Source organism: Haemaphysalis longicornis, unplaced genomic scaffold (genome assembly GCF_048455015.1).
Source record: "Haemaphysalis longicornis isolate Haplotype H1 unplaced genomic scaffold, Haemaphysalis longicornis Haplotype H1 scaffold_7, whole genome shotgun sequence".
Taxonomy (NCBI): domain Eukaryota; kingdom Metazoa; phylum Arthropoda; class Arachnida; order Ixodida; family Ixodidae; genus Haemaphysalis; species Haemaphysalis longicornis.
In genome coordinates this window covers 98,179,330-98,201,790 of record NW_027526422.1, presented here as the reverse complement: position 1 = coordinate 98,201,790, position 22,461 = coordinate 98,179,330, and the positions used below count along the sequence as shown (strand labels likewise).

Sequence of the window (22,461 nt, the reverse complement as noted above, 5' to 3'; positions counted from 1 at the left end):
AAAGAATGGAACACGCGCTTCCCTTGGCGCAGAGATAACACCGACCGGCGCAGCCGGGCGGTAAAAGCAAAACACAAATAAACAAACCCAATGTATGGTTCGCGGCAATACTGACAACACTTTTAACGCAAACTTCGCTCAAATAAGCTATATAATTACGAAAAAAGGCAATGGCCATGTGACCCGCTAGCTCATTTCATGCAACAGAACCTATAATGTCATAGGCCCAGCTGTACGATTGGCTGATACCGGCAAAAGCAGACGCAATTATATAAGGCAGGGCTTATAAGTTAGCCGAACGGGCTATTTGCGCTTAAATGCAATGCATATTTGTTTTACAGCAGTAAGAATGGCGGGGTAAACAATTTAAGGTACGAAAATACACGTAAACAGAAGTAGCTATGCGCCCTGCTGTTGGTACTGGGAGCACTATGCTTATTTTAGCTGCGCAGCAGCCCGCTGCTTTGGAGTTGTCTTACACTACACTGGCCGATTGGTGTGAGTGACGTCTTACGTGACCCTGTTTGTCGAGCATACCCCATGTTTCCCGAAACGATTACTTTGTATGGTAAAAAAAACAAGCTAGGAGGAAATATGGTCAAAAACAAAGCTTTGGCGCAGACCGATCCGAGGCCGTCTATGCTATCGCCATCTGCGAGGACTGACGCTAAGCGAGGCTTCAGAGAAGACGTGACGCATTGGACGTTGTTGAGTACCCGACCTCATGACTTCATGGCAGACGTCACGAAAACACAATTTGGCGGGTGTATCAAAATTTTAACTGAAATTGATTTTTTTCTTAGTGAGTACGGCCTCCTTTGCTGTCGGGCAAGCGCTGAGGGCACTGTAAACACGAAATCTTTCGAATAACCCAAACTTGGATTTTGTCTGAATGGCCCCTTCAAAAGCGTGTGTTAGAGACATGACGCTAGCTGTACACTGATCATGCTAATTTTAGAAGCAGTAACCAGTCGAACGTCAACGCATGACCTCGATAAACATCCTCTTTGCTTGGACATGCCAAGGGTAGTTTTTTGAGGCCTAACGTTAGCAGAACCGCCATACGGCATCCGCTGAAACTTGCGCTCGTACAGCGCCGTTTCAACAGATGGCACGGGAGCAGTGCGAATGCAGGTATGTGCTGGCCTAGCGTCAGGCTTCGCTTGACGCTTCAAGCTCAGTTGCAGCCCAAATTTTATGTCTACAATACCCGATGCAATTATGCTATGATGTTATGATGTTTACCTTTTCAATATTTAGCATCTGCGCGCATCTGCGTCATTGGCATTTTGGAGCTAGCAATGATAAGACTGCATTATTTGAAATGAAGAAACGCAACTGCGTGGATGGTAAAGTCTAACTCCAATACCTAAAATCAACAGTTAAAAGTATCTCTTCTTTTCAAGGTATAAACGTAGTTTATGAACCAATTTTTGTTGGTGCCCATGCCGCTTCTCGGTTTTTTTAAACGTGATTTTTTAGAAGATAACTGATCTGCCTTAGTGTAATAATTTTCCTTACGAACCCACACGTATTTATCGGTCTTTTTTCTTAGCAGGGTTCTTGAAACCCCTGAGAAGTATTTAGAAACGTAAAAGTGATTTTCTAACAAACTCGAGTACGGGGAAAATTCAGCAACTGATTTTTCGACTGTTTCAGTCTCTACCGTAAAGTGTTTGCCATGAATTATACGTATTAACCAACAACGAACGAAGTCACCCAGAAGTTTGAGCAGGATATTACATGGGCACTGTACACAGGTCAATTCACCAAAGGTGTGGCCCTGATCAAGTGAAATTATTAGCATGAAAGATCAAAATATTGGCAAGTTCAACAAAGAATGGTGCCTGCAAAATAAATCAAAGGACCGGTAAAGAACAGTAAAAGAACTACAGCGAGGTCAACCAATAGTTCATAGAAATGCTACGGTAAACATATTCTGCATTTCAATGTACAAAACAGGCAGTTCTTGTGAGTTCAGTCTAACCTTGTCGGTTCACAGAAAATGTGACATGTTCATATATCAACGTGCATTAATAGCATTTCGCAGTGCGGCAGCGAGTGTGTGTTGTAAATGTGTAAATCCTGTGCCAGAAAGTCGTAAAAGTGTCATGTTGTGTATTATATCAACGGCCTCGTCACGAAGCATCCCCATCATTGTCTGCCACGTGTGGCGTGACGCGAATCTCTTGCTGCTCCAGTTATCGTGCGGAAGCGTACACGAAACAGTTGGACTGCGTGGCTCACTTAACTCAGTCGCCGTTGTCATGTCACCACATGTATACCGCAGTGTCCTCATCATTCCGCCGCCCAGCAATCTCCCCTTTGACGACCTTCCGGTGGCACTCCATTCGCACAACCTCAACGCGGATGCCAATTCATCTCCACGGGAAGCGATGTAGCACGGAGGTATTCACATCCATCGCAGCCAATGTCCCTACACCACTAATCTTTACGGTCAGTGAGTAGTGCTGCATCCATCGCGACGTGCTCTCGACATTGACTACAACGCGAGACAACGTGGCTTCATTCTGAGTTCAGCAAGCTCGCGGTCCCCTTCTTCACCAGCAGGACAGGCGATAACACAGCCGTGTAAGAATCCTGGTCTTCAAGAAGCCTCCACTGTTGTCGGAATGTTGCAAGCACTGTTTCTGCCGGTCAGCACACTGATTAGTGTGCGTTTAAAATTCCGCGGACGAAACTATGTGGCTGGCTCCAAATAGTGCTACTCACATTGGCAATCTTGTGAATCTAAACTAGAATGGCCTAAAAGCCACGAAGCATAGCGGGGATGAGAAGACTGGTTTAGCAGGCTGGCGCCGCGTGTGGCGTGCATTCATGTGCGTAGCTCATGATCGTTTACTCGTTTTTTTTGCGATCGATTAGCCTTTTAGCACGAAAAATATCAGACCAAAGCTGTAGCTGTGGATGCACTTTCACTTTCCTCAGGCCTAATGGGTACTGGCGCTAGCAGCTAATTGTGGAGCTGCAGGAGCCACTCGCGTCTGTGGCTTGAGAAATAGCAAATGCTATCTCAAATACTACTAACTGTAATGACCGCTACAACATTTCTTTGAAATGTCACCCCGGTAACGTTGCCCCCCCAATGAAATGATGGTTTCTCATCCCAGGATGCCGTTCCCTATTCTACTTATAACGCCAGTGCGCCGTTATGACTTTTTAAAGCTTTTACTGTCTGGTTTGGGGCGCGTGACATCTCCTCACTGCCATGGTAAAATAAGTGTAGGGACGAAACAATTTTCGTTTTGGTTCTTTCATCATTCCGATTCGAAGGCTTTTGTTTCAGTTAACCTCCGTAACTGGTCATTCATAGCAGCTTGAAACGTAGCAATCAATCCACCAAAAAAACTGTTCAAATTCAATAAAAGACTTTCTTCCAGTGGTCGTGAGAACCAAAAACATTAAAAAAGAATTGCAACGGGTAGGATAGTACAGGCAGAATTGCGAAGGCACAATGGGAGATATGTTCCTGAACCGAGTAGTAATCTGGTGAGAAACACCTGCTGGCCTTTCTTTTCACCTTGCAGAAGTGTATGTACGATATAAGCGCCACAACTAAACAGAGTCTTGGCTTAAGATGTTCTCATACGAAGAAAATCATCGAGTGCGCTAACGGCTTAGGTACCTGTAGGTGGATACAGCGCATTTTGTGTGGCATTTCTAGCAAAAGTTCAATGTAGAAGGAGCCCAGCATGGTTCTCTACTAAAAAAGATCTTCTGGCCCAGGTTCTTTCTACTTGAAAAGCACCTCCACAGAACTTCTAGTTTGCGCAGGCGTCATATGAATAATTTCCAATTTTGTGTTCGCACCTAGTTGGGTTCGCACCTAATTGTGTTCGCACATAATTGTGTTCGCACCTAATTAAGTGCGAACACTTCGCATGCTATTCTCTCATTGCAACCTATGCACGGAAGCAGAGTAAGATGTTGCCTTCATTGTCACTTTCAGGCTTCTGGCTTAAGAGACAATCAGTGATTCGCGCTGATCAATAAAAGAAGTATGTATGCTTTATTTTTCTCTAAATTTTTAATGAGAAGCATGTGTTGTTTTAAATTAGGCGAAACTGCATGGTATTACAGACGTTAATGTGGGATAAATCATTCGCCATCCACGCTTCCCCCTTTGCGAAAGTCGGCGTTCGCGTAGAGTCGATTGCCTTCGCGGCTGATGCCGTTGATAATGGACCGCTTTCCATCCGCAAATGTGACCACGTGACCTCTTCCTTCCAACTCGCCGATGTACTCCTGGAAAGGGTGAAAAAATTCGTGAACAAGGCGTTATTGTAAATGAGCTAAACTGTTCAATAATAAAATGCAGAAACATCAATCCAGCAAAACTTATTTCGTCTGAATATATTCGCCATTAAACAAAATTAGGGAGCTATCAATTTCAGCTGCATTGAGAAACAGTTAATCGTACAACGATTTTTGTGTCATGGATGCAGAAGCAATGTACAATCATTGAACAGTTATTTGTATAACATTATATTAAAACGTGGAGAGTATAGCAGCTACAAGGTGCATAATATTTAGTCGCCATTAAAATCAGTTTTACAAGAGTGATACGAGATGAAGTACTTGGGGTGGTGCATGGGAAGCTATATAATAATACACCCTTTTTTCAGCTCCTACCCTCGGTAGTGAACTATTGCATATGCACCCGTTTTTATTTTCTGCGTTAAGAAAATAAACTAGTTAAGGATTGATCAGTTATCGTTAAGGATTAAGGATTGATCAGTTATCGATTTACTTGCACACAGGCGAGAGCTTTCATGGCCTGACGGTTCAAGTGGATGAATAGTAATGACATTCAAGGAATAGTAAAGCCGCGTATATGTGATCGATTGTGCGCACCGATGGAGATGTAAATGTGAAGGTGGTGGACATGCATAGAAAGGGCTGCAATTAGATTAAGCTACTACTAAGGCTTCACTCATGCAGGAGCGAGGTGTCATCCGAACAGGCTCGTGCACCGTTTCACCCTTTTTCGAATAACGTCCATGTGCAGGTAGTGATTTTGCCGCCCCAGCTTCGCCGGCTAAAACGGCTTGAACGTCAAAAAACTTCAGTTTTAGAACTGAACCTTTGTTTTGAGGGAATCAGGTGTAAACGCGTTATCGCTCTCAAAGCAGCTGCAGTTAACAGGGCTGAATATTTCTGGCAGCGAGATGACTCAGTGCAATAAAACCGTCGTCAGAAAATTTATTCCCACTGAATAAGTTTCACATGTAGTTGTTTTCTCGTTCTCTCTATTAAACCAAAAAAGCGGGAAAAGCTCACCGCCATACCAAGACTGCCCCAGCTGTGACAAGCGCCGTTTTGAAACATGCATATCTTTTTTTTTTTCGTTCGCTCAGCTCAGAAGTTAACCGATCTACCTTAGTGTAATAATTTCATTTACAAACCACCACGTCTTTATCGGTCCTGTTTTTTTGCAGGATTCTTGAAACTCCTCAGAAGTCTTTAGAAGTGCAAAAGTGATTTTATAACAAACTCGAGTCTGGGGAAAATTCAGCAAATTATTTTTCGACTATTTTAGTTTCTACCGTAAAGTGTTTGGCGTGAATTTTCACAGCTTGATTTTTCATACCTCTGATAACTCTGCCTCCACTGAAACCTCATTGGGAAAAAGTTGGTGGTGAACTCTTGGAGCATCAATGGCCTCCTTGATATTGTCGCCTTGCCACAGGGTCTTCATCACCACCTACGTTATCATTGCAAAAACGTAAAACAGCTTAGGCAAAAGAAAAACACCGAAATCGCGTAGGGTTATAATGAGGACATTGTTTATATTGGTCAATACACCGACTATATCTTGACAAATTGCGCCATTGTAATACCACATATATTTCAGGTCGTCGCCCGGACTCGGTATAGTAACACGCGCAACACAATGTTATGCTTTTAGACTAGGTTTTTATTCAAGATGAAATTGAAAAACATGAAAGAGAAAAGGGAGTGGCTCACCCGTGAACTTTAGTGAACACGAAGTGCTTGAATGGGGTTCAGCAGTACGAAACAGAAACACTAACAGAAGGTATACCACAGTATGCTTTCAAGGATTAGTGAGGTTCCGTAAAGAAAATTTCTTCTTTTCGAAGAATTTTCGCCTGTAGTTGCGACCGAAATGAGAGAAACATTTTTGATAGATGCAGAAAATATAAAAAAGACGCGCATTAAAAATGAAAATTGTCAGTAAACCGGTCATTCATAACACTACATTACCAGGGTGTTATGAATAAAACGTCTCAGCTACCCAATAATATCATCACCTCTTTTTGTATACGAACCTTCAACTTGTATGACAGCACGCAAACTGAGCATGTGGGGTGGTACAAAACGTAAAATGCATATTACTCATTTTGCCCTGTAGGAATCCGCCAGCGGCTACTGGGAGTCCTCGGTATTGGATTTTTTTTCAAGATAAAACTCTTGAGTGCCGTTTGCTTCGGCATGTCCAAATACACTAGGCATAGGCGGCGCGGAATAAAGCATGAAACCGAACCGCAACCAAAGTAGAAGACCAATCAGCTACAAAAACAGCCTGCAAGGAAACTTACAGGAAGTTGAGAAACTTCTTTGGAAAAGTGCTGAATATAGGTAATATCTGCTCCTAGAAATGCCAATTTTTCTCCACCGTACGGAACATCACTGTTAGTGACTTTCTCACCTGCGCCACGCCTGACGTGATTTTGGGGCCTCCCGCGCCCCCTATAGCGAGCTCAGCGTCACCATTGCTGTCCACGATGACTGAGGGCACCATGGACGAGACCGGTCTCTTGCGAGGCTCAATGTAGTTGGCTCGTGAAGGGGCAATGTCGTACGAGTTGCTCATGCCTGGTGTTGAGAAGTCGTCCATCTGATTGTTGAGTATCACTCCGGAAGCTGTCCGCACATGGCTTCCGAAACTGGAATGAGCGATTAAAAGTCATGCGACACTCTTGACACTCCTGTAGGATTGGCCTGTTTTATGTTTACATTAATAACGGCCTATTGATGCAATTGAGGGTATCGATTTAGAACACTTAGCAAAATGACACCGGACTAATGCTAATCCTTCATAACATGTATTAGTACTTGCGTTCCCAAAGCAAGCTATTGCCGCTGCTTTTGTAATTGATAAGCTTGACGCACTGTTTTCCTTCATTATATCATATTATTCCTACACGTTGCCGGTAAAACGGGCATGCATGGAGCTGAAAAACCACAGGTTGCACGCAAAAAGCAACTTCACGCAAGCTTGGACTAGGAAGAGTTGTGCTAGGGAATATGTACATTCGTACTTGAATCTCGTTCAGTATAGTCCTGCCTGGTGCATCTTCGCGAAAAATGGCAGTCTACAGGTTTTGTGAAAATCCAAGGAGCGATCATTGCAAGCACCCAAACATATAAATTGTTTAAACTTCACGGCAGTGATCGAACGGAAGAATTGACTCTAACAAAAACAAGCAGGTGACAAGTGTTTCACCTCTTTGTATTCTCCTTTATTAAGACGGCAGTTGTAAATGCGAATCAGTGCTAATCAATTTAAAACCACGATGATGCGGCATACAATGTTTTATAAGGGCGTCTACGTCATGCGTTATCTAGTTGCTGTTAACAAGTTCGGTGGTAACGCAAAGTGAATGGAAGCGTAATTGCGTCAGTGGGTGAGGCGTGCGTCTGAGTGAACACTGTAACAGTTACCAATGTTATAGAGAAGTTGGGACAACGTTATTCCAACCCGCTCCATATGACCCGGTAATAAAATTACCGTATTGATAAATTTAGTTCAACACGCAGGGAACAGAACGACAGGCTGCTTCTTGCTGTATGTACTTACTGGCCATTCACAGTGGATGTGACAGAGATGACGTCGCCGTTGTGACCCCAGAACGACGCGTGAGCCGTGCCTGTGTCGTCAACTTGAGATTCGTTTAAAAATCCATAATAGGTCGGGTCATCATGCGTGCATGAATCATTGATTAGGTTTCTGGCAGCTTCCGCAAAATCTGGAGATGTCAGGAGGTGTTGTAGCTGCGGCAAAATTGGAGAACGTAGGTAACAAATCTTGATAGCTGGACCGATGAAACACGAATAGCGCATTCTTAAAACAATTAGCAAAACATATCCAGCCCATAGCTTATTGTTTGAATAGAAGGCTTTGTTTACAACAACCGTATCTTAAGTTCGCTAGCAGCCAAGACAGCTCAAGTGTAAAACATGTTTGTGGACATATCAAAAACACTATGCTTGTTTATTGCACAAAGCGTGTGTATTGTTTCCGTTATGTTACACCTTCCCATAGCTGCATGAATCTCAGTCAGTCCAGGTTACCCTAATAAAACATGTAAATTGCATATTTTATCAATATAATATATTCTGACGACCAACTTAGTATCTGCCTTATCGCCTTCAAGGCCTCAGTATTGGGATTCGAATATGGGCACGAATGACATTTGTAACTGCGGCATGCGCAAACTAAACGTATAGAAGGTATATGTGTAATGAATAGGCAGCCCTCCAAACTGAAACCTAAGCAAAAGGCACCTCTTCGACGTTATATATTTTTAAAAGCACGTTTTTTTTTCTCCGTAACAGTTTTTGTGGCTCAAGTTGACTACGACATTCACCCACCTCTTCAACTTTGACGAACTTGCCGTCTCCAAGCAGGGCCCGTTGTGCGAAGGCGAATTTGCATGCTTCCACAAACCTGGAAGACATTTACAAAACAGCCCAGGCGATCATATGAACTATGCGCATGTTAAGTTAAAGTTGACAGCTTGCAACAGGACTGGGGAACATTTCGGCCCCAAAACCATCTTATACTACGGCCTATAATTACACCTTTCACAAACGCATCAACAGTAAGCCAATCAAAACTCCTAAAATCGTTAAATATTTGCCTGAAATTTGCCTGTATCGATCCAGACCGTTAGTTAAATTGTAATTGTAGCACGTCATCATTGTTCTGGTTTATTTACTGTAAAATATTTATTGCAAACAATAATAAACCACAGTGGTCTTCCTCCTGGCATTAATGTATAGAAGTGATTTCTTGCGCCATTACCTTCTTTTAACACTTCTAGTTCAACAAACACTTCAAAATGCCAGAGATTCTAGATGATCCTGCAAAATAATCGTTGGGTTTGCAGATGTTTGACGTTTTTAACCAAGACATTAGCTCTTCTCAGCGGTTTATCAACCCTCTCCAGAAGCAATGACTTCAAAATGTGTTCCGCAACAAGGATGTCCGAAAATGCACCGCTTAAAGTCGACCGCCCATCGTTTGTACATATATTAATTTTACAAAGTTAATCAGTAATTTAGGATGAAAGTCCCTCCCATTATTTATGAGTTAACTTTCTGATTACTGAAAACAATAAAACAGTGGCGCTAGAACGAGCAGGCTGACATGCGAAACAAACAAAAACAAGTTTTTTTTTATTATTATTGATTGGTTGTTAGCAAACCATTTTTCAAGTCTCCTCGAAATTTATTTGGCTCAGGCAATTAGTTTTATCAAACCCTTCACCCATACCTATGCAAGGTTAGCCCATCGTCAGGGAGCAGGTCATCGGGTGATTCCCGGAATCCGTCCATGATACCGAGGATGTAGGCTAGCACAGCGCCGCTGGCTGGCGCTGGCACTGAGTACAGCGTCCGGCCGTCTTGGAAACTTCTTCGCACTGGCGTTTCCCACGAGACGGTGTAGCGCTTCAGGTCGCTCATTGCTAGCACTCCACCTGCAGTCAAACAGAGGGCTCGCTTACGCTTTGTTGGGTTTTAGCTCATTATTATCGTCATCCTGTCAATGCCTTTGCAGGGCAGATGCCTCTCCCATGTATCTCTAATTATCCCGGTCCTGTTCTGAGTGCTACCAATTTATCCCCGCAAACGTCTTGATCTGATCTGCCCATCTAACTTTGTGCCGCCCCCTGCCACGCTTGACTTCTCCAGGGACCCACTCTGTTATCCTTAACGACCAACGGTTATCTTTCCTTCGCGTTACATGCCCTGCCCACACCAATTTCGTGTTAATTTCTACTACTATGCCCTTAAAACGCATTTATTTCCTGACCCCATCCACTCTCTTCTTGTCCCTTAATGTTACACCTATCATTTTCGTTCCATTGCTTGCTGACTCGTCCGCCATTTAAGCTGAACCCTTTTAGTGAGCCTCCAAGTTTCTCCCCGTAGGTGAGTACCGGTAAGGTGCAGCTGTCATACACTTTCTTCCTGAGTGACAATAGTAGGCTACCATTCATTAGAATGCCTGCCGAATGAATGAATGAATCATTTCGGCTAGTATACATCAATTGGCGCCATCAGTTTGCTTTGGGTGTCGCGAAGGTTAGAAACAAAACATAAGCAACACTAAAGCTTCAGATTGCCTTCGTTTCAAGAAAGTCTAACCTACTCATGCTATCTTATCTTTTATAAGTTACATGCTTGGTAGGGAACATTTCGAACATCATTTCGCGCTTGTTTTCTCTGAATTTATGCGGCAATCTAGGATTACTACACGTCGACAATCTAGGAACACTACACGTAGAATCAAAGAAATGAATGATGATGTTGCATAGTTGTTTCTGTTATGTGTAAGCGCCTACGGTTTTTTATAAACCATCACACTAGTACTATTCTTGACCGCCTTAACTACGGTGCTGTGGCCGTTGTGTTCCTTAGCTTGTTTTTCACAAAACTGTTACTGTAAAATTGCCTAATTACTGCTACAGGCCTTTCCGAATCTATCTGCAAAATATTCGGGTGCATTGCTCACTCTTTCTATTTTAGATATGCGTGTATCAAGCGACACAGGCCACGTCAATACTTCATATTGTAGCTTTCTGTGTGTCCCTAAATTTTGTAACACCAATGATGAACAAAGTTTGAATTGGTTTTATTAAATACATTACAAATTTTCTTTATTTCTGTATGCCCATTCTTACTTCCCCCAATAAAAGTATTCTTCCCTGAGCATTTCTAGTGCTCGCTGAAGATCTTACGCTTGGAAATAGGACCGAAGTATTTCGCACGTATAGAATCCCTAGTGCGCAATCAGCTTGTGCAATATTTTCTTGCGATAGTAATTTTATCGCCCAGAACGTTATGCAGCCTGAGTAACACCACACTCACTAAACCAGGATTTCTTTTTAAATATCGACATTTGATATCGCATCCACAAAAAAGGTGCTATTGCATTCAGTGTCACAGCTGTGGCACCAACGTGCCAGTGTGCGTTTTATTTGAATATTACCAAACAGAAAGAATAATGTTTCTTGGCTAGGCAACGTTTGAAGTTATTGAAATTAATGGGCATTTTTTGAACACGCTCAAACAAGGTCAAAATCTCATATGTGTGAATATGACAGTCATGAACTACGACATCCTTCGTTAAAGGGTTTGTACCGGGATCATACTTTAGATCCATTAATATTTTCAATATTGCAAAGTGCATACGCCAGTATTGCTCGAGCACTTATTTATAGCGAATGAGGACTTGCACAGACATAACATCTGTGCCGCCAATGCAGATGTGGTGATGTGAGCATGCGCAACATAAATAGTTCCGTATTCCCTTAAGAAAACGTATATTATGCAGAGCGTTCGTATAGACTATCACTAACACACATTTGTACGGCTCTCTCAAACGCTGTAATGGCTGCTGCTCGATATGCGTATGCGAAACTTTTATCTGGCCACGTACCCACAACGGCTAAGCTAGATAAAGCATGTTTGTACAGTTCTTGTACTAAATGTACCTTACCGTTCTGCTGAATTTCTTTCACCGTCGCTTCTGCGAAGTCTCCCTTGTAGAAATAATCGGGGCCTTTGTCGGCTATGGCTTCAAGTGTGTTAGCGAGATCCGGCTGCACCAGCAATTCCCCTTCAGATAGCGTATCATTGGTTTCATCGTTCCAGAACACCTTTCTGAAAAATCGAAATATATTTTTGGACAGATCCCAAGCCTCAAGTCAGGGCTTTTCAAGTGCAATGTCATTCCGAACTTTTGAGTATATTCCAATTTAGCGCATCAATTGACTGGTTTTTTATAGCTTTTATGGTTTGCATTCTTTTAGAATAGGATAAAATACAAGTCATTGGAATGTATGATACATTTAGGTGTGTGCTGTCAGCAAACTAAAAAAAACTACGAGTCCTCTCTCATCTATCTTGAAAATAAATAACGTTGGGCTATGTTTACAAAAAAAAACGCAGAAAGCTCCATACAACTTTTTATCCGCTATAATTGCGCGAACAAAAAGCAACAACTAAACACATCTGACTGCCCATGTGAAAGCCACAGTGCCTCCTGCGCAGCGCCGAGGAAGCAGTGAGTGCTGTGCCACTATAGGAGAGTAGCAGAAGAGGTGGGAGAACTAAGCTCTGGGCAAGTAGAGGGGTGCCCTAACAGCTGCCACAGCTGCCTTTGCTCTCAAAGCTTTTTACGCGGCTCTGCGCATGTACAGGCGAAGAGCCGCGTAGGCTCTCCGCCTGTACATGCGCAGGCCTGTACATACCTTACACCGTAGGCTCCTTTTCATGGCCTTTCAGTCGAGAAACACGCATATTAAAACATGTCGTAGCCAATGGCACATGTGTGCCACGTCAATGGGACGGGGCCTTTGTCTCTAATATAGCCACTTTATGCGTAGGCATCCGGAAGCACAAGTCGAAGCCATATAGCTAACGATCTGCATCAAACCTTCCTCCCGTTTTACTGCGGCCACAGGCCATGAGTACACAAAATCTCAGCAGGTTTTTTCGCCCAAGCAATGCCTAGGCTATTACGACGTCGCAGTGAAGCCCTCGGCATTTCCTTAAATGGCTGAGGCTTATTAAAGAACACGAAAAACCTGCATCATTTACAGGGATTTTGATATTCCGGCTTTAACCAAATACTGTCATCGCGGCCGTAATGAATGGAGAAGCGCTTAACCTCATGGTAAGCAGCCGACCAAGCGGACATCACAGTGGCTGTGGGCCATGTCTTGTGGCAGGCAACTCTTACTTGAGGCTTTCTGAGAGGTCGTCCTTGCTCTTTTGCAGCGCAGCCGCCAGGTGCGGCCCCACGGGGAAGCCATGCCTGGCCAACCGGATGGCGTCGTCGAAATGCTCTCGCCAAGAGAGCGCCCCATGCAGTTCCCTCAGCAGCGCCTGGTAGCCGCGAAGCTCTCCTGGTACGGCCACGGACAGACCACCTGCCGATGTAGTATGCGCACAGATAAGGCAAGGACGTGAACAACTGAGTGCCGTACCCGGGATTCGTACAAGGAGGTCTTACTGAGCCTCCAAGAATCACTACCTCCGGAGTTTCAAACATTTGTTCTCCGCGGCCTTAACATATTGTTTCGTCCTATTACTACTAATAAAAATGCTACTACTACTACTACTACTACTACTACTACTACTACTACTACTACCACTTTTAGTTTTACTACTACTATTACTATATACAAGTATTTCGTAGCATTTCGTTTGTAGGTACCAACAATAAAACCAATAATTTCTCGGTTGGGGAAAAGAACCCTTGGAAGTTAGACCGCGCGCTCACAGATCTAAAAGGCATTGTTTGCCTGAATGCAGGCTCCCAACTTATTATTATACTACGTGAGATGCTCATATGGTTCAATGGAGGTAATAAACGTAAGTTGGCTGAGAGAAGAGGTCAATATATGCTAGTACTGCTTTTATTTATGTTATTTGGAAATTTACAACACCACGGAGACACTTAACTCAACAATACTATGCTGGGGAGCTACAAGAAAAGAGTGAGAACTAGTAACAGTTTCGCACAGTAAAAATGTAAATGGTGCAGATACTTATAGTCTAATGAAACAGTAGCAAGGTATGGCGGGCTTTATTGCCTCTGGTTGCCAAAGTCTTGTTGTCCACGAACATGTCCCTCGACGCTGCTGCCGGAGCTGATTCCCTGGCTATGAGCGTCAGAGCCTGTCTCGTGCACCTGAAAGGTAATTAGAAGATGTGAGTACGCATATTGGTATTTTGTTTCAGATTTGGCCTGGCTGGGAAAGGATCGCTTTGAAACATGTTTTGGAAAAGCACAGATACTAAGCACTGTTACCGGAATGTTATAACTCCCGCCAACTTTTCTATGGCTCGTCGTTTTTGCGGTATCCCTACTTCTCTATTTTTTCGAAGGGACGTCGTCGTTACAGAATAAGATTACACTTTTTAGTATTTCATGTTTTTGTTGATGAAGGAAGGAATTTGTTTTATAGCTTCTTTAGTTACGAATGCACTGAACACCACGTAGTTTTTGAATCTAATCACGAGACGTACACCATCCAACCAATTTTTAGCGTTAAATCCGATTGTTTCATCTGTTGTGACGGCATACACTTTTTTATAAACACTCAGCATTAGCTGATAGGGTTCATTACCCTACGGAAACGCTGAATTCACATCGTCGTTGCACTTTTGCGCGTAAATATTATCTAATATTTTGGTTTTGATTGACGCTTCTTTTTGTCTATCTAATCTGTACAACCCCTTCATTTCTGTCATTTGCTTAACACTCAGCCCTTTCATGGTTATACAGGGTGTCCCAGCTATTATTCACCAAGTTTTTAATAAAGAGCAATGGCGTTACTTGAAGAATTCCTAATCCATAATGCTTCTAGTACAGAGGAGTAGCGGCCAGTAGTTTTTTTTCTTTTCATTAGTGAGATGTAAATGATTAATTGTAAATCATTATCTAACTTTAGAGTTACTGCCTAATCTAGAACGTGTCAATGAGGCACAGGTAGGTACCCACGAGAGGCACCTGACTGCGGTATTTTCAGCAACGAACTGATTGTGTACTCATTTATTTTGCTCACAAAGAAACCCCGCGAAATAGGAAAAGTACCACGTTACGACGCCCCCGACCCCACCATAAAGTAGTGTCCTCGAACAGGCTGACTGTGAGTAAGTCAGAATGAAATGAAGCAAAGAAAGAAAGGAGAAATGGCGACCAATTTTGTGCCTTACCATCCACACATGCCTCGCGAAATTTGCTGCTGCTTGCATGCACGTTATCAAACTGATGCGCTGTCTCTTGGGGCGTGTGACGGCAAACGCAGTTGCATTCAATAAGCTTATTTGAGGACGCTGCTTTATGATGCGGGCTAGAGTGTCGTCACGTGGCATTTTTCATATTTCGCGGGGCTTCTCTATTAGCCAGAAAAAATGAATACGCAGTTAGGTCGTCGCTGAAAATACCTCGGATAAATGCCTCTCGTGGGTACCTACAAGTGCCTCATTGACACTTTATAGAAATTGCAGTACTTCTAGAGATAGATAATTAATCTCAATTAATAACAAAATCTCATTAATGAAAAAAATACTGGCTGCTACTCCTGTGTACCAGAAACACTATGCAATGGTGTTTTTTTCGAGTAACGGCATCGCACTTTTTGAAAAAGTTGGTGCATAATGGAAAACGTCCTTTATCAGTACCTGAGGTAGACGGTGGCAACAAATCCTCCCCCGATGCCCATTGAGTGCGGAATGGTCACCCCCATGCACAACAAGGTGGCCACAGCGGCGTCGGCAAGGTTTCCGCCCTTCTCATAGATATCTCTGAAAGTCAAAGAAAAAATGGGACTCAAAATGACAGCTGCCTACAAAGAGGGCTAATGATCGTAATGTCATTCTCTTCACACATATGACATCACCGCCGCAAACCTCAATAGCTTCAGCACTGTCATGAGAATCATCATCATTATCATAATGATCATCACCACCGACTGCCGCTTGATATTCACTTCAGGACTAAGAGCTCTTGCGTAAACGTACCAAACGCTCATATCTTGTTACACCCAAATTCTTCTTCTTCTCGACATTTTCTTAGCTTTTCTATCCAACAAGTTAGCTATCCGCCCTTGCTTTTCATACAGTTCATTTTGTGGCCGAGATTTTCGGTCTTTATGCTGTCCGTTTCCCCAACACATATCGTTACCAACTAAACTTTTTTGAAATTTCAGCTGAAGTGGCTTGAATACAAGTTAAGAGCACTGTGATAATAACACTTCTCTGCTGCTTTGGTGACCCGGGTTCAAATTACACAAGAACCCAATATGCTTTCGCTTTAAAGCGGTGGCCATTATTGTACCTTTCGCGTTGACGCCAACGCCAACGACTACGACTACGGCTTTTTTTGGTCATTGACGAGACAGCTTAAAACACAAGGCAGCTTGTCGTTAACACGTGACTAAACATTCAAAATCGCTTCACAGCCTTTGAGATGTAGACTGACATTCCTTTGGGATTCCTTCGAATTGATAACCTTCACTTCCAATGTGTACAGTTCAGCGAGTGAGTTTATAGCCCATACGGGGTAACAACACCATGAATAAAATAAGAACCAGTAGTCCTTGTACTGTCTATGACACTGTGGCCATTAGGGCATCGATGAAGTTGTACGCTGCATTCAGATTTTTATTAAGGTGAAATGAATAGTTATCTCATTAAATGCGAAATGCAACCGTGTTCGTTAACACCAGTGGTTCCAAAATTGCCGCTGCTGTAAAAGCAAAATAAATAAATACAAGCACATCTGGTTTCGAGTGGGATTTGAACCCACGTCTCCGGAGCAGGATCCATATGCATTACATATGGCAATAACGTGGCAATAATGTTGTCTCTACTCTAGCTGCTTTTCCGGGTAACGCTCAAAGCATAGGTGACGATTTCAACAACTTTTTTTCCCGAGTTTCTGCTGTTGCAAGGCCAGATGCGCAGCGCTGCACGCTATGAAAGTTTGTTCCAATCTGCTTATCTGCCCTTTTATCACACAACAAGAGCTTCAATCACTTTTAGCTGGCATCCACCCTAACAAACGCCCAGGCATAGATAAAATGTTGATTTCGGAACTTCGCCGGAATAATGACGTCATAAAAAATGTGCTGCTGTCTCTCTTGAACAACATTATTGCTACGGGAAACATACCAACTGGTATGAAAGCAGTGATAGTTACTCCTCTTCACAAAGGCGGGGATCGTAGCAAAATAGAAAACTATAGGCCGATATCTGTTCTATCATGCCTGGCCAAGATACTCGAAAAATATCTGTTTTTAATTATGACAGATGGTTTAGACACTCACAATGCTATCTCACCTCACCTAAACGGGTTTGTTCAAGGAAGAGGCACTCAAACTCTGCTTGAAAACTTTTCTGACTTGTTAAATATAGCTTTCAAGCATAACCAAGTTGCCTGTGCTCTGTTCTTAGATATAAAGAAAGCTTTTGACAGTGTACCGCACCTGCTACGTAAACTTTGCTTGCTTGGATTTACAGGACCGTTCTTGCAGTTGCTTCAAAATTTCTTGTATTGGCGGCGTCAATGTGTCTCCCTAGGAGAGTCCCGTAGGAGCTTTTCACCGATAAAGTCTAGGGTACCTCAATGCTCGATACTAAGCCCCCTGCTGTTTAATATTTTTGTTAACAATCTTTGTTGCAGTTCCACTCCGCTTTTCAATACGCTGGTGACACTTTGATAGTTTCCTCCGCTTCACACGTTCGTCACGCCATTGCACCGTTGTAGACTGCACTAACTCATGCAATGGACTAGTTTGCTGTTGATTTAATTACGGTTAATACTGTTAAAACACAGCTTGTGTGCTTCCACAATTCTTTAAAAATGTACTGGTTAATGGCCCGTTAATTTTGCATACGTCTTCATGTTCTTCTTGTACGTGCGAACCGTGAAGTATGTTTCGTCTGCAAAATATCTCGGAGTAATTTTTGACAATGACCTGAAATGGAACTCTTACCTAGCCCACGTCTGTAAAAAGCTGCGTGCGCTTTTGTGCATTATGTACAACTTGCGTTACTTCATGCCGTCATCAGTGCGGAAGATTGTTTTGCATGTGTTGGGCTACAGTGTTCTTTGTTACGGCATTAGAGTCTATGGTCACTGCGCAGCTCGATGGCAGCAGAAGCTGAATTTCATTCTATGCTCTCTGCTAAAATTGTAGCCTATTATTTATGCCTTCCCGGAAGTGCAAATATTTTCACGCGTTACAATTGCCCAATTTTGCAATGGTGTTAAGGAAAACAATATTGTTAAAGCATTTTTGGGCGGGTGACTACAAAGAAAAATACATTCCTACGCGTAGCCTTAGACCCAGAGATCTGTATCGGGTACCACGGTGTCTTACAAGGTATGGTAAAAGAATGCGGCGCTGCTATATTCCGTCGTCCTTCAATAAATTGCCACCCAGTGTATTTGAAGTGAGCAGTCGTTGAAAACTGACAAATCGCCTTCGTGCATTTTGCTGTCAAGTTGCCTAACTCCGCTTGCTGCTGATGCCCACCTCTGTTGGCTTGTTTTCTCAGTTTCCCGCCACTCTGTGGAAGAGTGTAGCCTGTAATGGCTTTACAGTTCACCATTTTTTGTATTATAACGCAGGTTTATGTTGCATCATCTTGAATAGCCGATTCTGTTACTTTTATATTCAGCTATGTGCACGGATTTCCGCTGCCTGCTAGGCGCTGCCCTTGAAGCCTATTGTAGCTTTGGCAGGCCTCTGACTTTGTACAGTTTTCTGTTCTGTGTGATAACAGTATTAATCTCATTATTAATATTATTATTAAATTGTATTGGGCCCTCACAGGAAGGGCAACAAGAATGAATTTACTGAACAAGAATAAATAAAAGAATTTACTGAATGATTTAACTGAACAAGAATCAGCCTGGTGCATGCAACTGGTCAGGTGAACGCGACGGCACGTGAGTAGAACGGAGTGAAACGGAGGAGAGCTGTGTCCGTGGGCAAGCGGCCCCGGGAACTGCAGCCAGTCTTCCTTCCGAAGCGATTCGCCCCAAAATACGAAGAAACGAAACCGAGGAGACTTAAACCCGATGTATAATCACTAGGCTTTCGGCTTCGAAACGTACACACAGAGTTGAACTCCCTGAAAATTAGGTTTTTCTTTGGGAGACCGCTGCCGTGGGAAGGATAATATTGAGCGGTTTCATACTACTAGCAATGCCAGCCTGGGATTCATTCCGCTAGCTCAGAATTTTTGCGCGAATGAGTGATGAGGGCATATTTATTTCAAAGACAATTGCATTTCTGCTTGTATCTGTTCTCATCCGGCCATCCGCCTTTCTTTGGTGTCACTAACCGCGATTTCCAGCAGCAGCTCCTTTGGTCTCGCAAACAGCCGGTGCTCCTGTGATCCGGGTTTGCTAATGTATATGCATGTATTCGACTGCTATTTCGACCCACTATCCTTTTTCTACGAACTTTGGGCTTCGCAGAAGACCAGACCTGTACTTTCTTCGACACTGCTCTCGCAAACAAAGGAGTCATTGCCGCCACAATGTTTTAAGTATTCCCGCTTACTTAATTGATTGATTGTAACGTTTAGCGCACCGACGCAACGCAGGCGATGAGGCGCGCCGTAGTGCAGGGCTCCAGATTAATTTTGACCTCCTCGGGATGTTTAACGTGCGCATAAATTTCGATCACACGGGCATTTTCGCTTTTCGCCTACATCGTAAAAGCAGCCGCCACGGCCGGGAAGAGAACCCGTATTCCCGCTTACGCAGGAGGATTTTGTGGAGTTCTAAAACGCACTATTTGTATCGCGAGTGGAGCAATACGTGTTGTTAGAGTTGTGCTTTTGTGCCTTCTTTAAGATGTTGTGCTTTTATCTTTTGCTCCGCATTTATTCGTATAGAGCTACGGTGGCCCTCGTTCATGGAGCGAGGTGGGTGACGAGGTACTTGGGCAACATTTTACTCCCCCTTTTGCTCCCTTCGTTTTCTTCCGTACACATAATGCATGCTTATTTACTTTATTCGTGTTCGTGCGTTTAAATAAACGGTTATCCAGACAATGTGCTCCAACCGCATTTCGCCTCACCTTGACACGTTGGCGCATGGGGCAGCGTCCGTGGAGACAGCCCAATGGCTGAAGTTGCCAAGTTCCGAGGTCGACTGTACAGTGTCGCTTGCCGGCGTCGTGTTGCACCCGATGTCGTCCAAACTGTCGTCATCGGTAGTACCAACTGAGCTTGTGGCTGAGTCCGAGGAGTCGACGGGTGCAGAGCTTGAGCTGGCTTCCGGTTCATCCGCCTGAAAACTTGTGATGCCTGTGTCGCTTGTTGTGCTCTCACCATTTGCGGACGCCACCAGAAGTCCAACGGCTAGACTTGCAGCTAGGCAAAGGTACCTATGAAAAAGTCATGCACTCGTCCGTATAACGACGACAATGGTTGGACTCGAAGCTTTCTTGCAATGGATTCTTTGTTTGGACAATCCCACTCTGCAAGTATGTGGTAACCTAGAGGGACGCACGCCTTTTCGAGAATATCCACAGGAACTTTCCAGTGTGCACTCCGTAGGCCTAACGGTTGGGTTTTGGGTGTACGACGCGAATCGGTGCATCCTACTCAACGTTTGCTTTGACCATGTCGAAATGGAGCAATCGCGTAGACGAGGGTTACATAACGCGACGGACCCAGGTTCGATTCCGTCCACGCGAAGAGTTTTCTTCTGTCACTTCACTAACGATCTTTCATCAACATCGTCATTAAAAATTGGCGTTCCTGCAGAGCGTATTGCCATACAGTGGCATCAATGAGGACACTGAAGCTTCGCTTTAATAAATGACAACGTATACAAATGTAAAAACTGAACACTTGCTTCAATTTTGGGTAGCGTATAAATGGTTGCGCAATGATACTCCCTTGACATGAAGATAACTCAGGTAGGTTATATCGCAGCTGCATGCCAACAAAAAAATTTTTGTTTTGGTGCGTATTATCCCGTGCTTGTATTGGAATAGAAATCTGTATGGCAAAAACACTGTAAAAACCAACTAGGCAACAATAAATGTAGCCGTATATGACTTTTGCAGCAGGCGGAAGAAAACACAATATAGATGACAGCAACCAGTTTTTGCGTTCCTTGCCCCGTAATTTCCACTGTTTTAGTTTCCCCCGTAGGTTCCTAGTGTGCCAAATGCTTATTCCGACCAGTGGCACCCACAAAAGAGAAACAAAACAGGCCGAGAACATTTGCATGCCTTGGTTGCAACTACGTTAGATACGGTATATTGGGTGTTATTTCCGTCCTCGTGATTCGCGCGCCTCGACGCAGTTGCAACGCCGTTGTTTTAATCCGAAAGGCCATTGCCAAATATTTTCTGGTCAGTTAGTGGCATGATATTCCGAAAACAGGTTAAAAAATTCACAGGTTCAGTACCGCTGCTTTATGAATAGTGCAACGGTAGCATAACCTGCACGTTGAAATATTGTTGAAACACGATCAAATAGACGAGGGTATGTAACACACATAAGCAGCAGTACCTGCGGATCACTGACGCGGCTGGACCATACCCGAAACGAACATGCGAATAAAAAACTGCGCCGTATTACCAAAACCTACGTAATATTCCTTCTCTTGTACCGCTACTAAACAAAGTATACACAAAATACGAACAATGTACGCGTAGCCAAAGAAAAATACCGTTGCAATTTATGGAATGCCTGTTGAAAGGACGATTTCAAAAATACTACTGAAGTGACCCTCCAGAGTACATAAATCGAATAAAGATTGATTTCCTGACTGTGTAATATGAAGAGAGTATTGCAAGAAATCGAACAAGCGCAAAGGTACGAACTCAACAACTTTCATTGATAGTGTAAACAAAAATAACCTTCGCCATACTTACGTAGGAAACTTGTTCTCCGTTGAAACCATCTTTGCTTTTCCGTATAATGATTTCCTTTTTTCAGAACCCAGGAGCACTTTTTAAAAACAAACGGTGCCTTGGTCTCCTTGCTTGCTGTATGACCCGAGAACCCGGTGCGTCGTTGTTCTAAATAGAGTGATGCTGTGGCAGCGGGCTATGCACAAACAAATGTTGCCATAACCGCAATATAGATAAACTGTCCGCGCTACAGACGTGCTTTGCCGAGATAGTGACACCCCAGCGGCACTCCGGTGTCGGGCATTGGTCGGAGTGTTTACTGCCTAGCTCACTCATATATGTGGAGGATGGGCGCAACTGTGCCATAACAGCTACCTCTTGGGCGGAAATACACCAAGAAACTTCTTATTGCGAATCCGGATATCAAATGACATTATTTGTTATATAGAACTTAAGGGGCTCTCTTGCTGAATATGAGTACACGAGGGTGACGCCGGCCACGGCAGTTCTTTTCCATGAAGCGTAAAGACGAAAATGTCCGTGTGCCGGGGTTTTGGAGCATGTTAAAAATCTTCAGGCAGTCAAAAGCTACCTGTAGCCTACACTACAACACTTCATAGCCGATAGGAAAGCTTGCAATAAAAGTTTAAAAAATTGGTTGCGTATCTTGTCGCTCCACTGCAAAGTCCATGAAAGACGACAGTCTTGTGCCGCCTCTGCAGCGACGCGGCACTCTCTCCTCGCTCTCCCTCCCCTCCCCTCCCGTCTGGCTCTTCCCAACACCACAAGA

The 22,461-nt window shown here is 43.5% G+C and overlaps 1 protein-coding gene across 1 annotated transcript; it reads right to left on the bottom strand.

The window, feature by feature from the left end:
* Positions 1-4,036: 4,036 nt before the first annotated feature.
* On the bottom strand, positions 4,037-21,882 carry LOC144146153 (scoloptoxin SSD14-like). Its single transcript, XM_077678119.1, has 12 exons — positions 21,693-21,882; positions 19,881-20,189; positions 15,466-15,588; positions 13,872-13,969; positions 13,016-13,205; positions 11,771-11,934; positions 9,542-9,746; positions 8,638-8,713; positions 7,844-8,037; positions 6,692-6,929; positions 5,612-5,725; positions 4,037-4,266 (listed from the first exon to the last, which is right to left on the bottom strand). Exons 1-12 carry the CDS (start codon positions 21,719-21,721, stop codon positions 4,120-4,122), a joined length of 1,887 nt encoding a protein of 628 aa, XP_077534245.1. The 5' UTR covers positions 21,722-21,882; the 3' UTR covers positions 4,037-4,119.
* Positions 21,883-22,461: the final 579 nt, after the last annotated feature.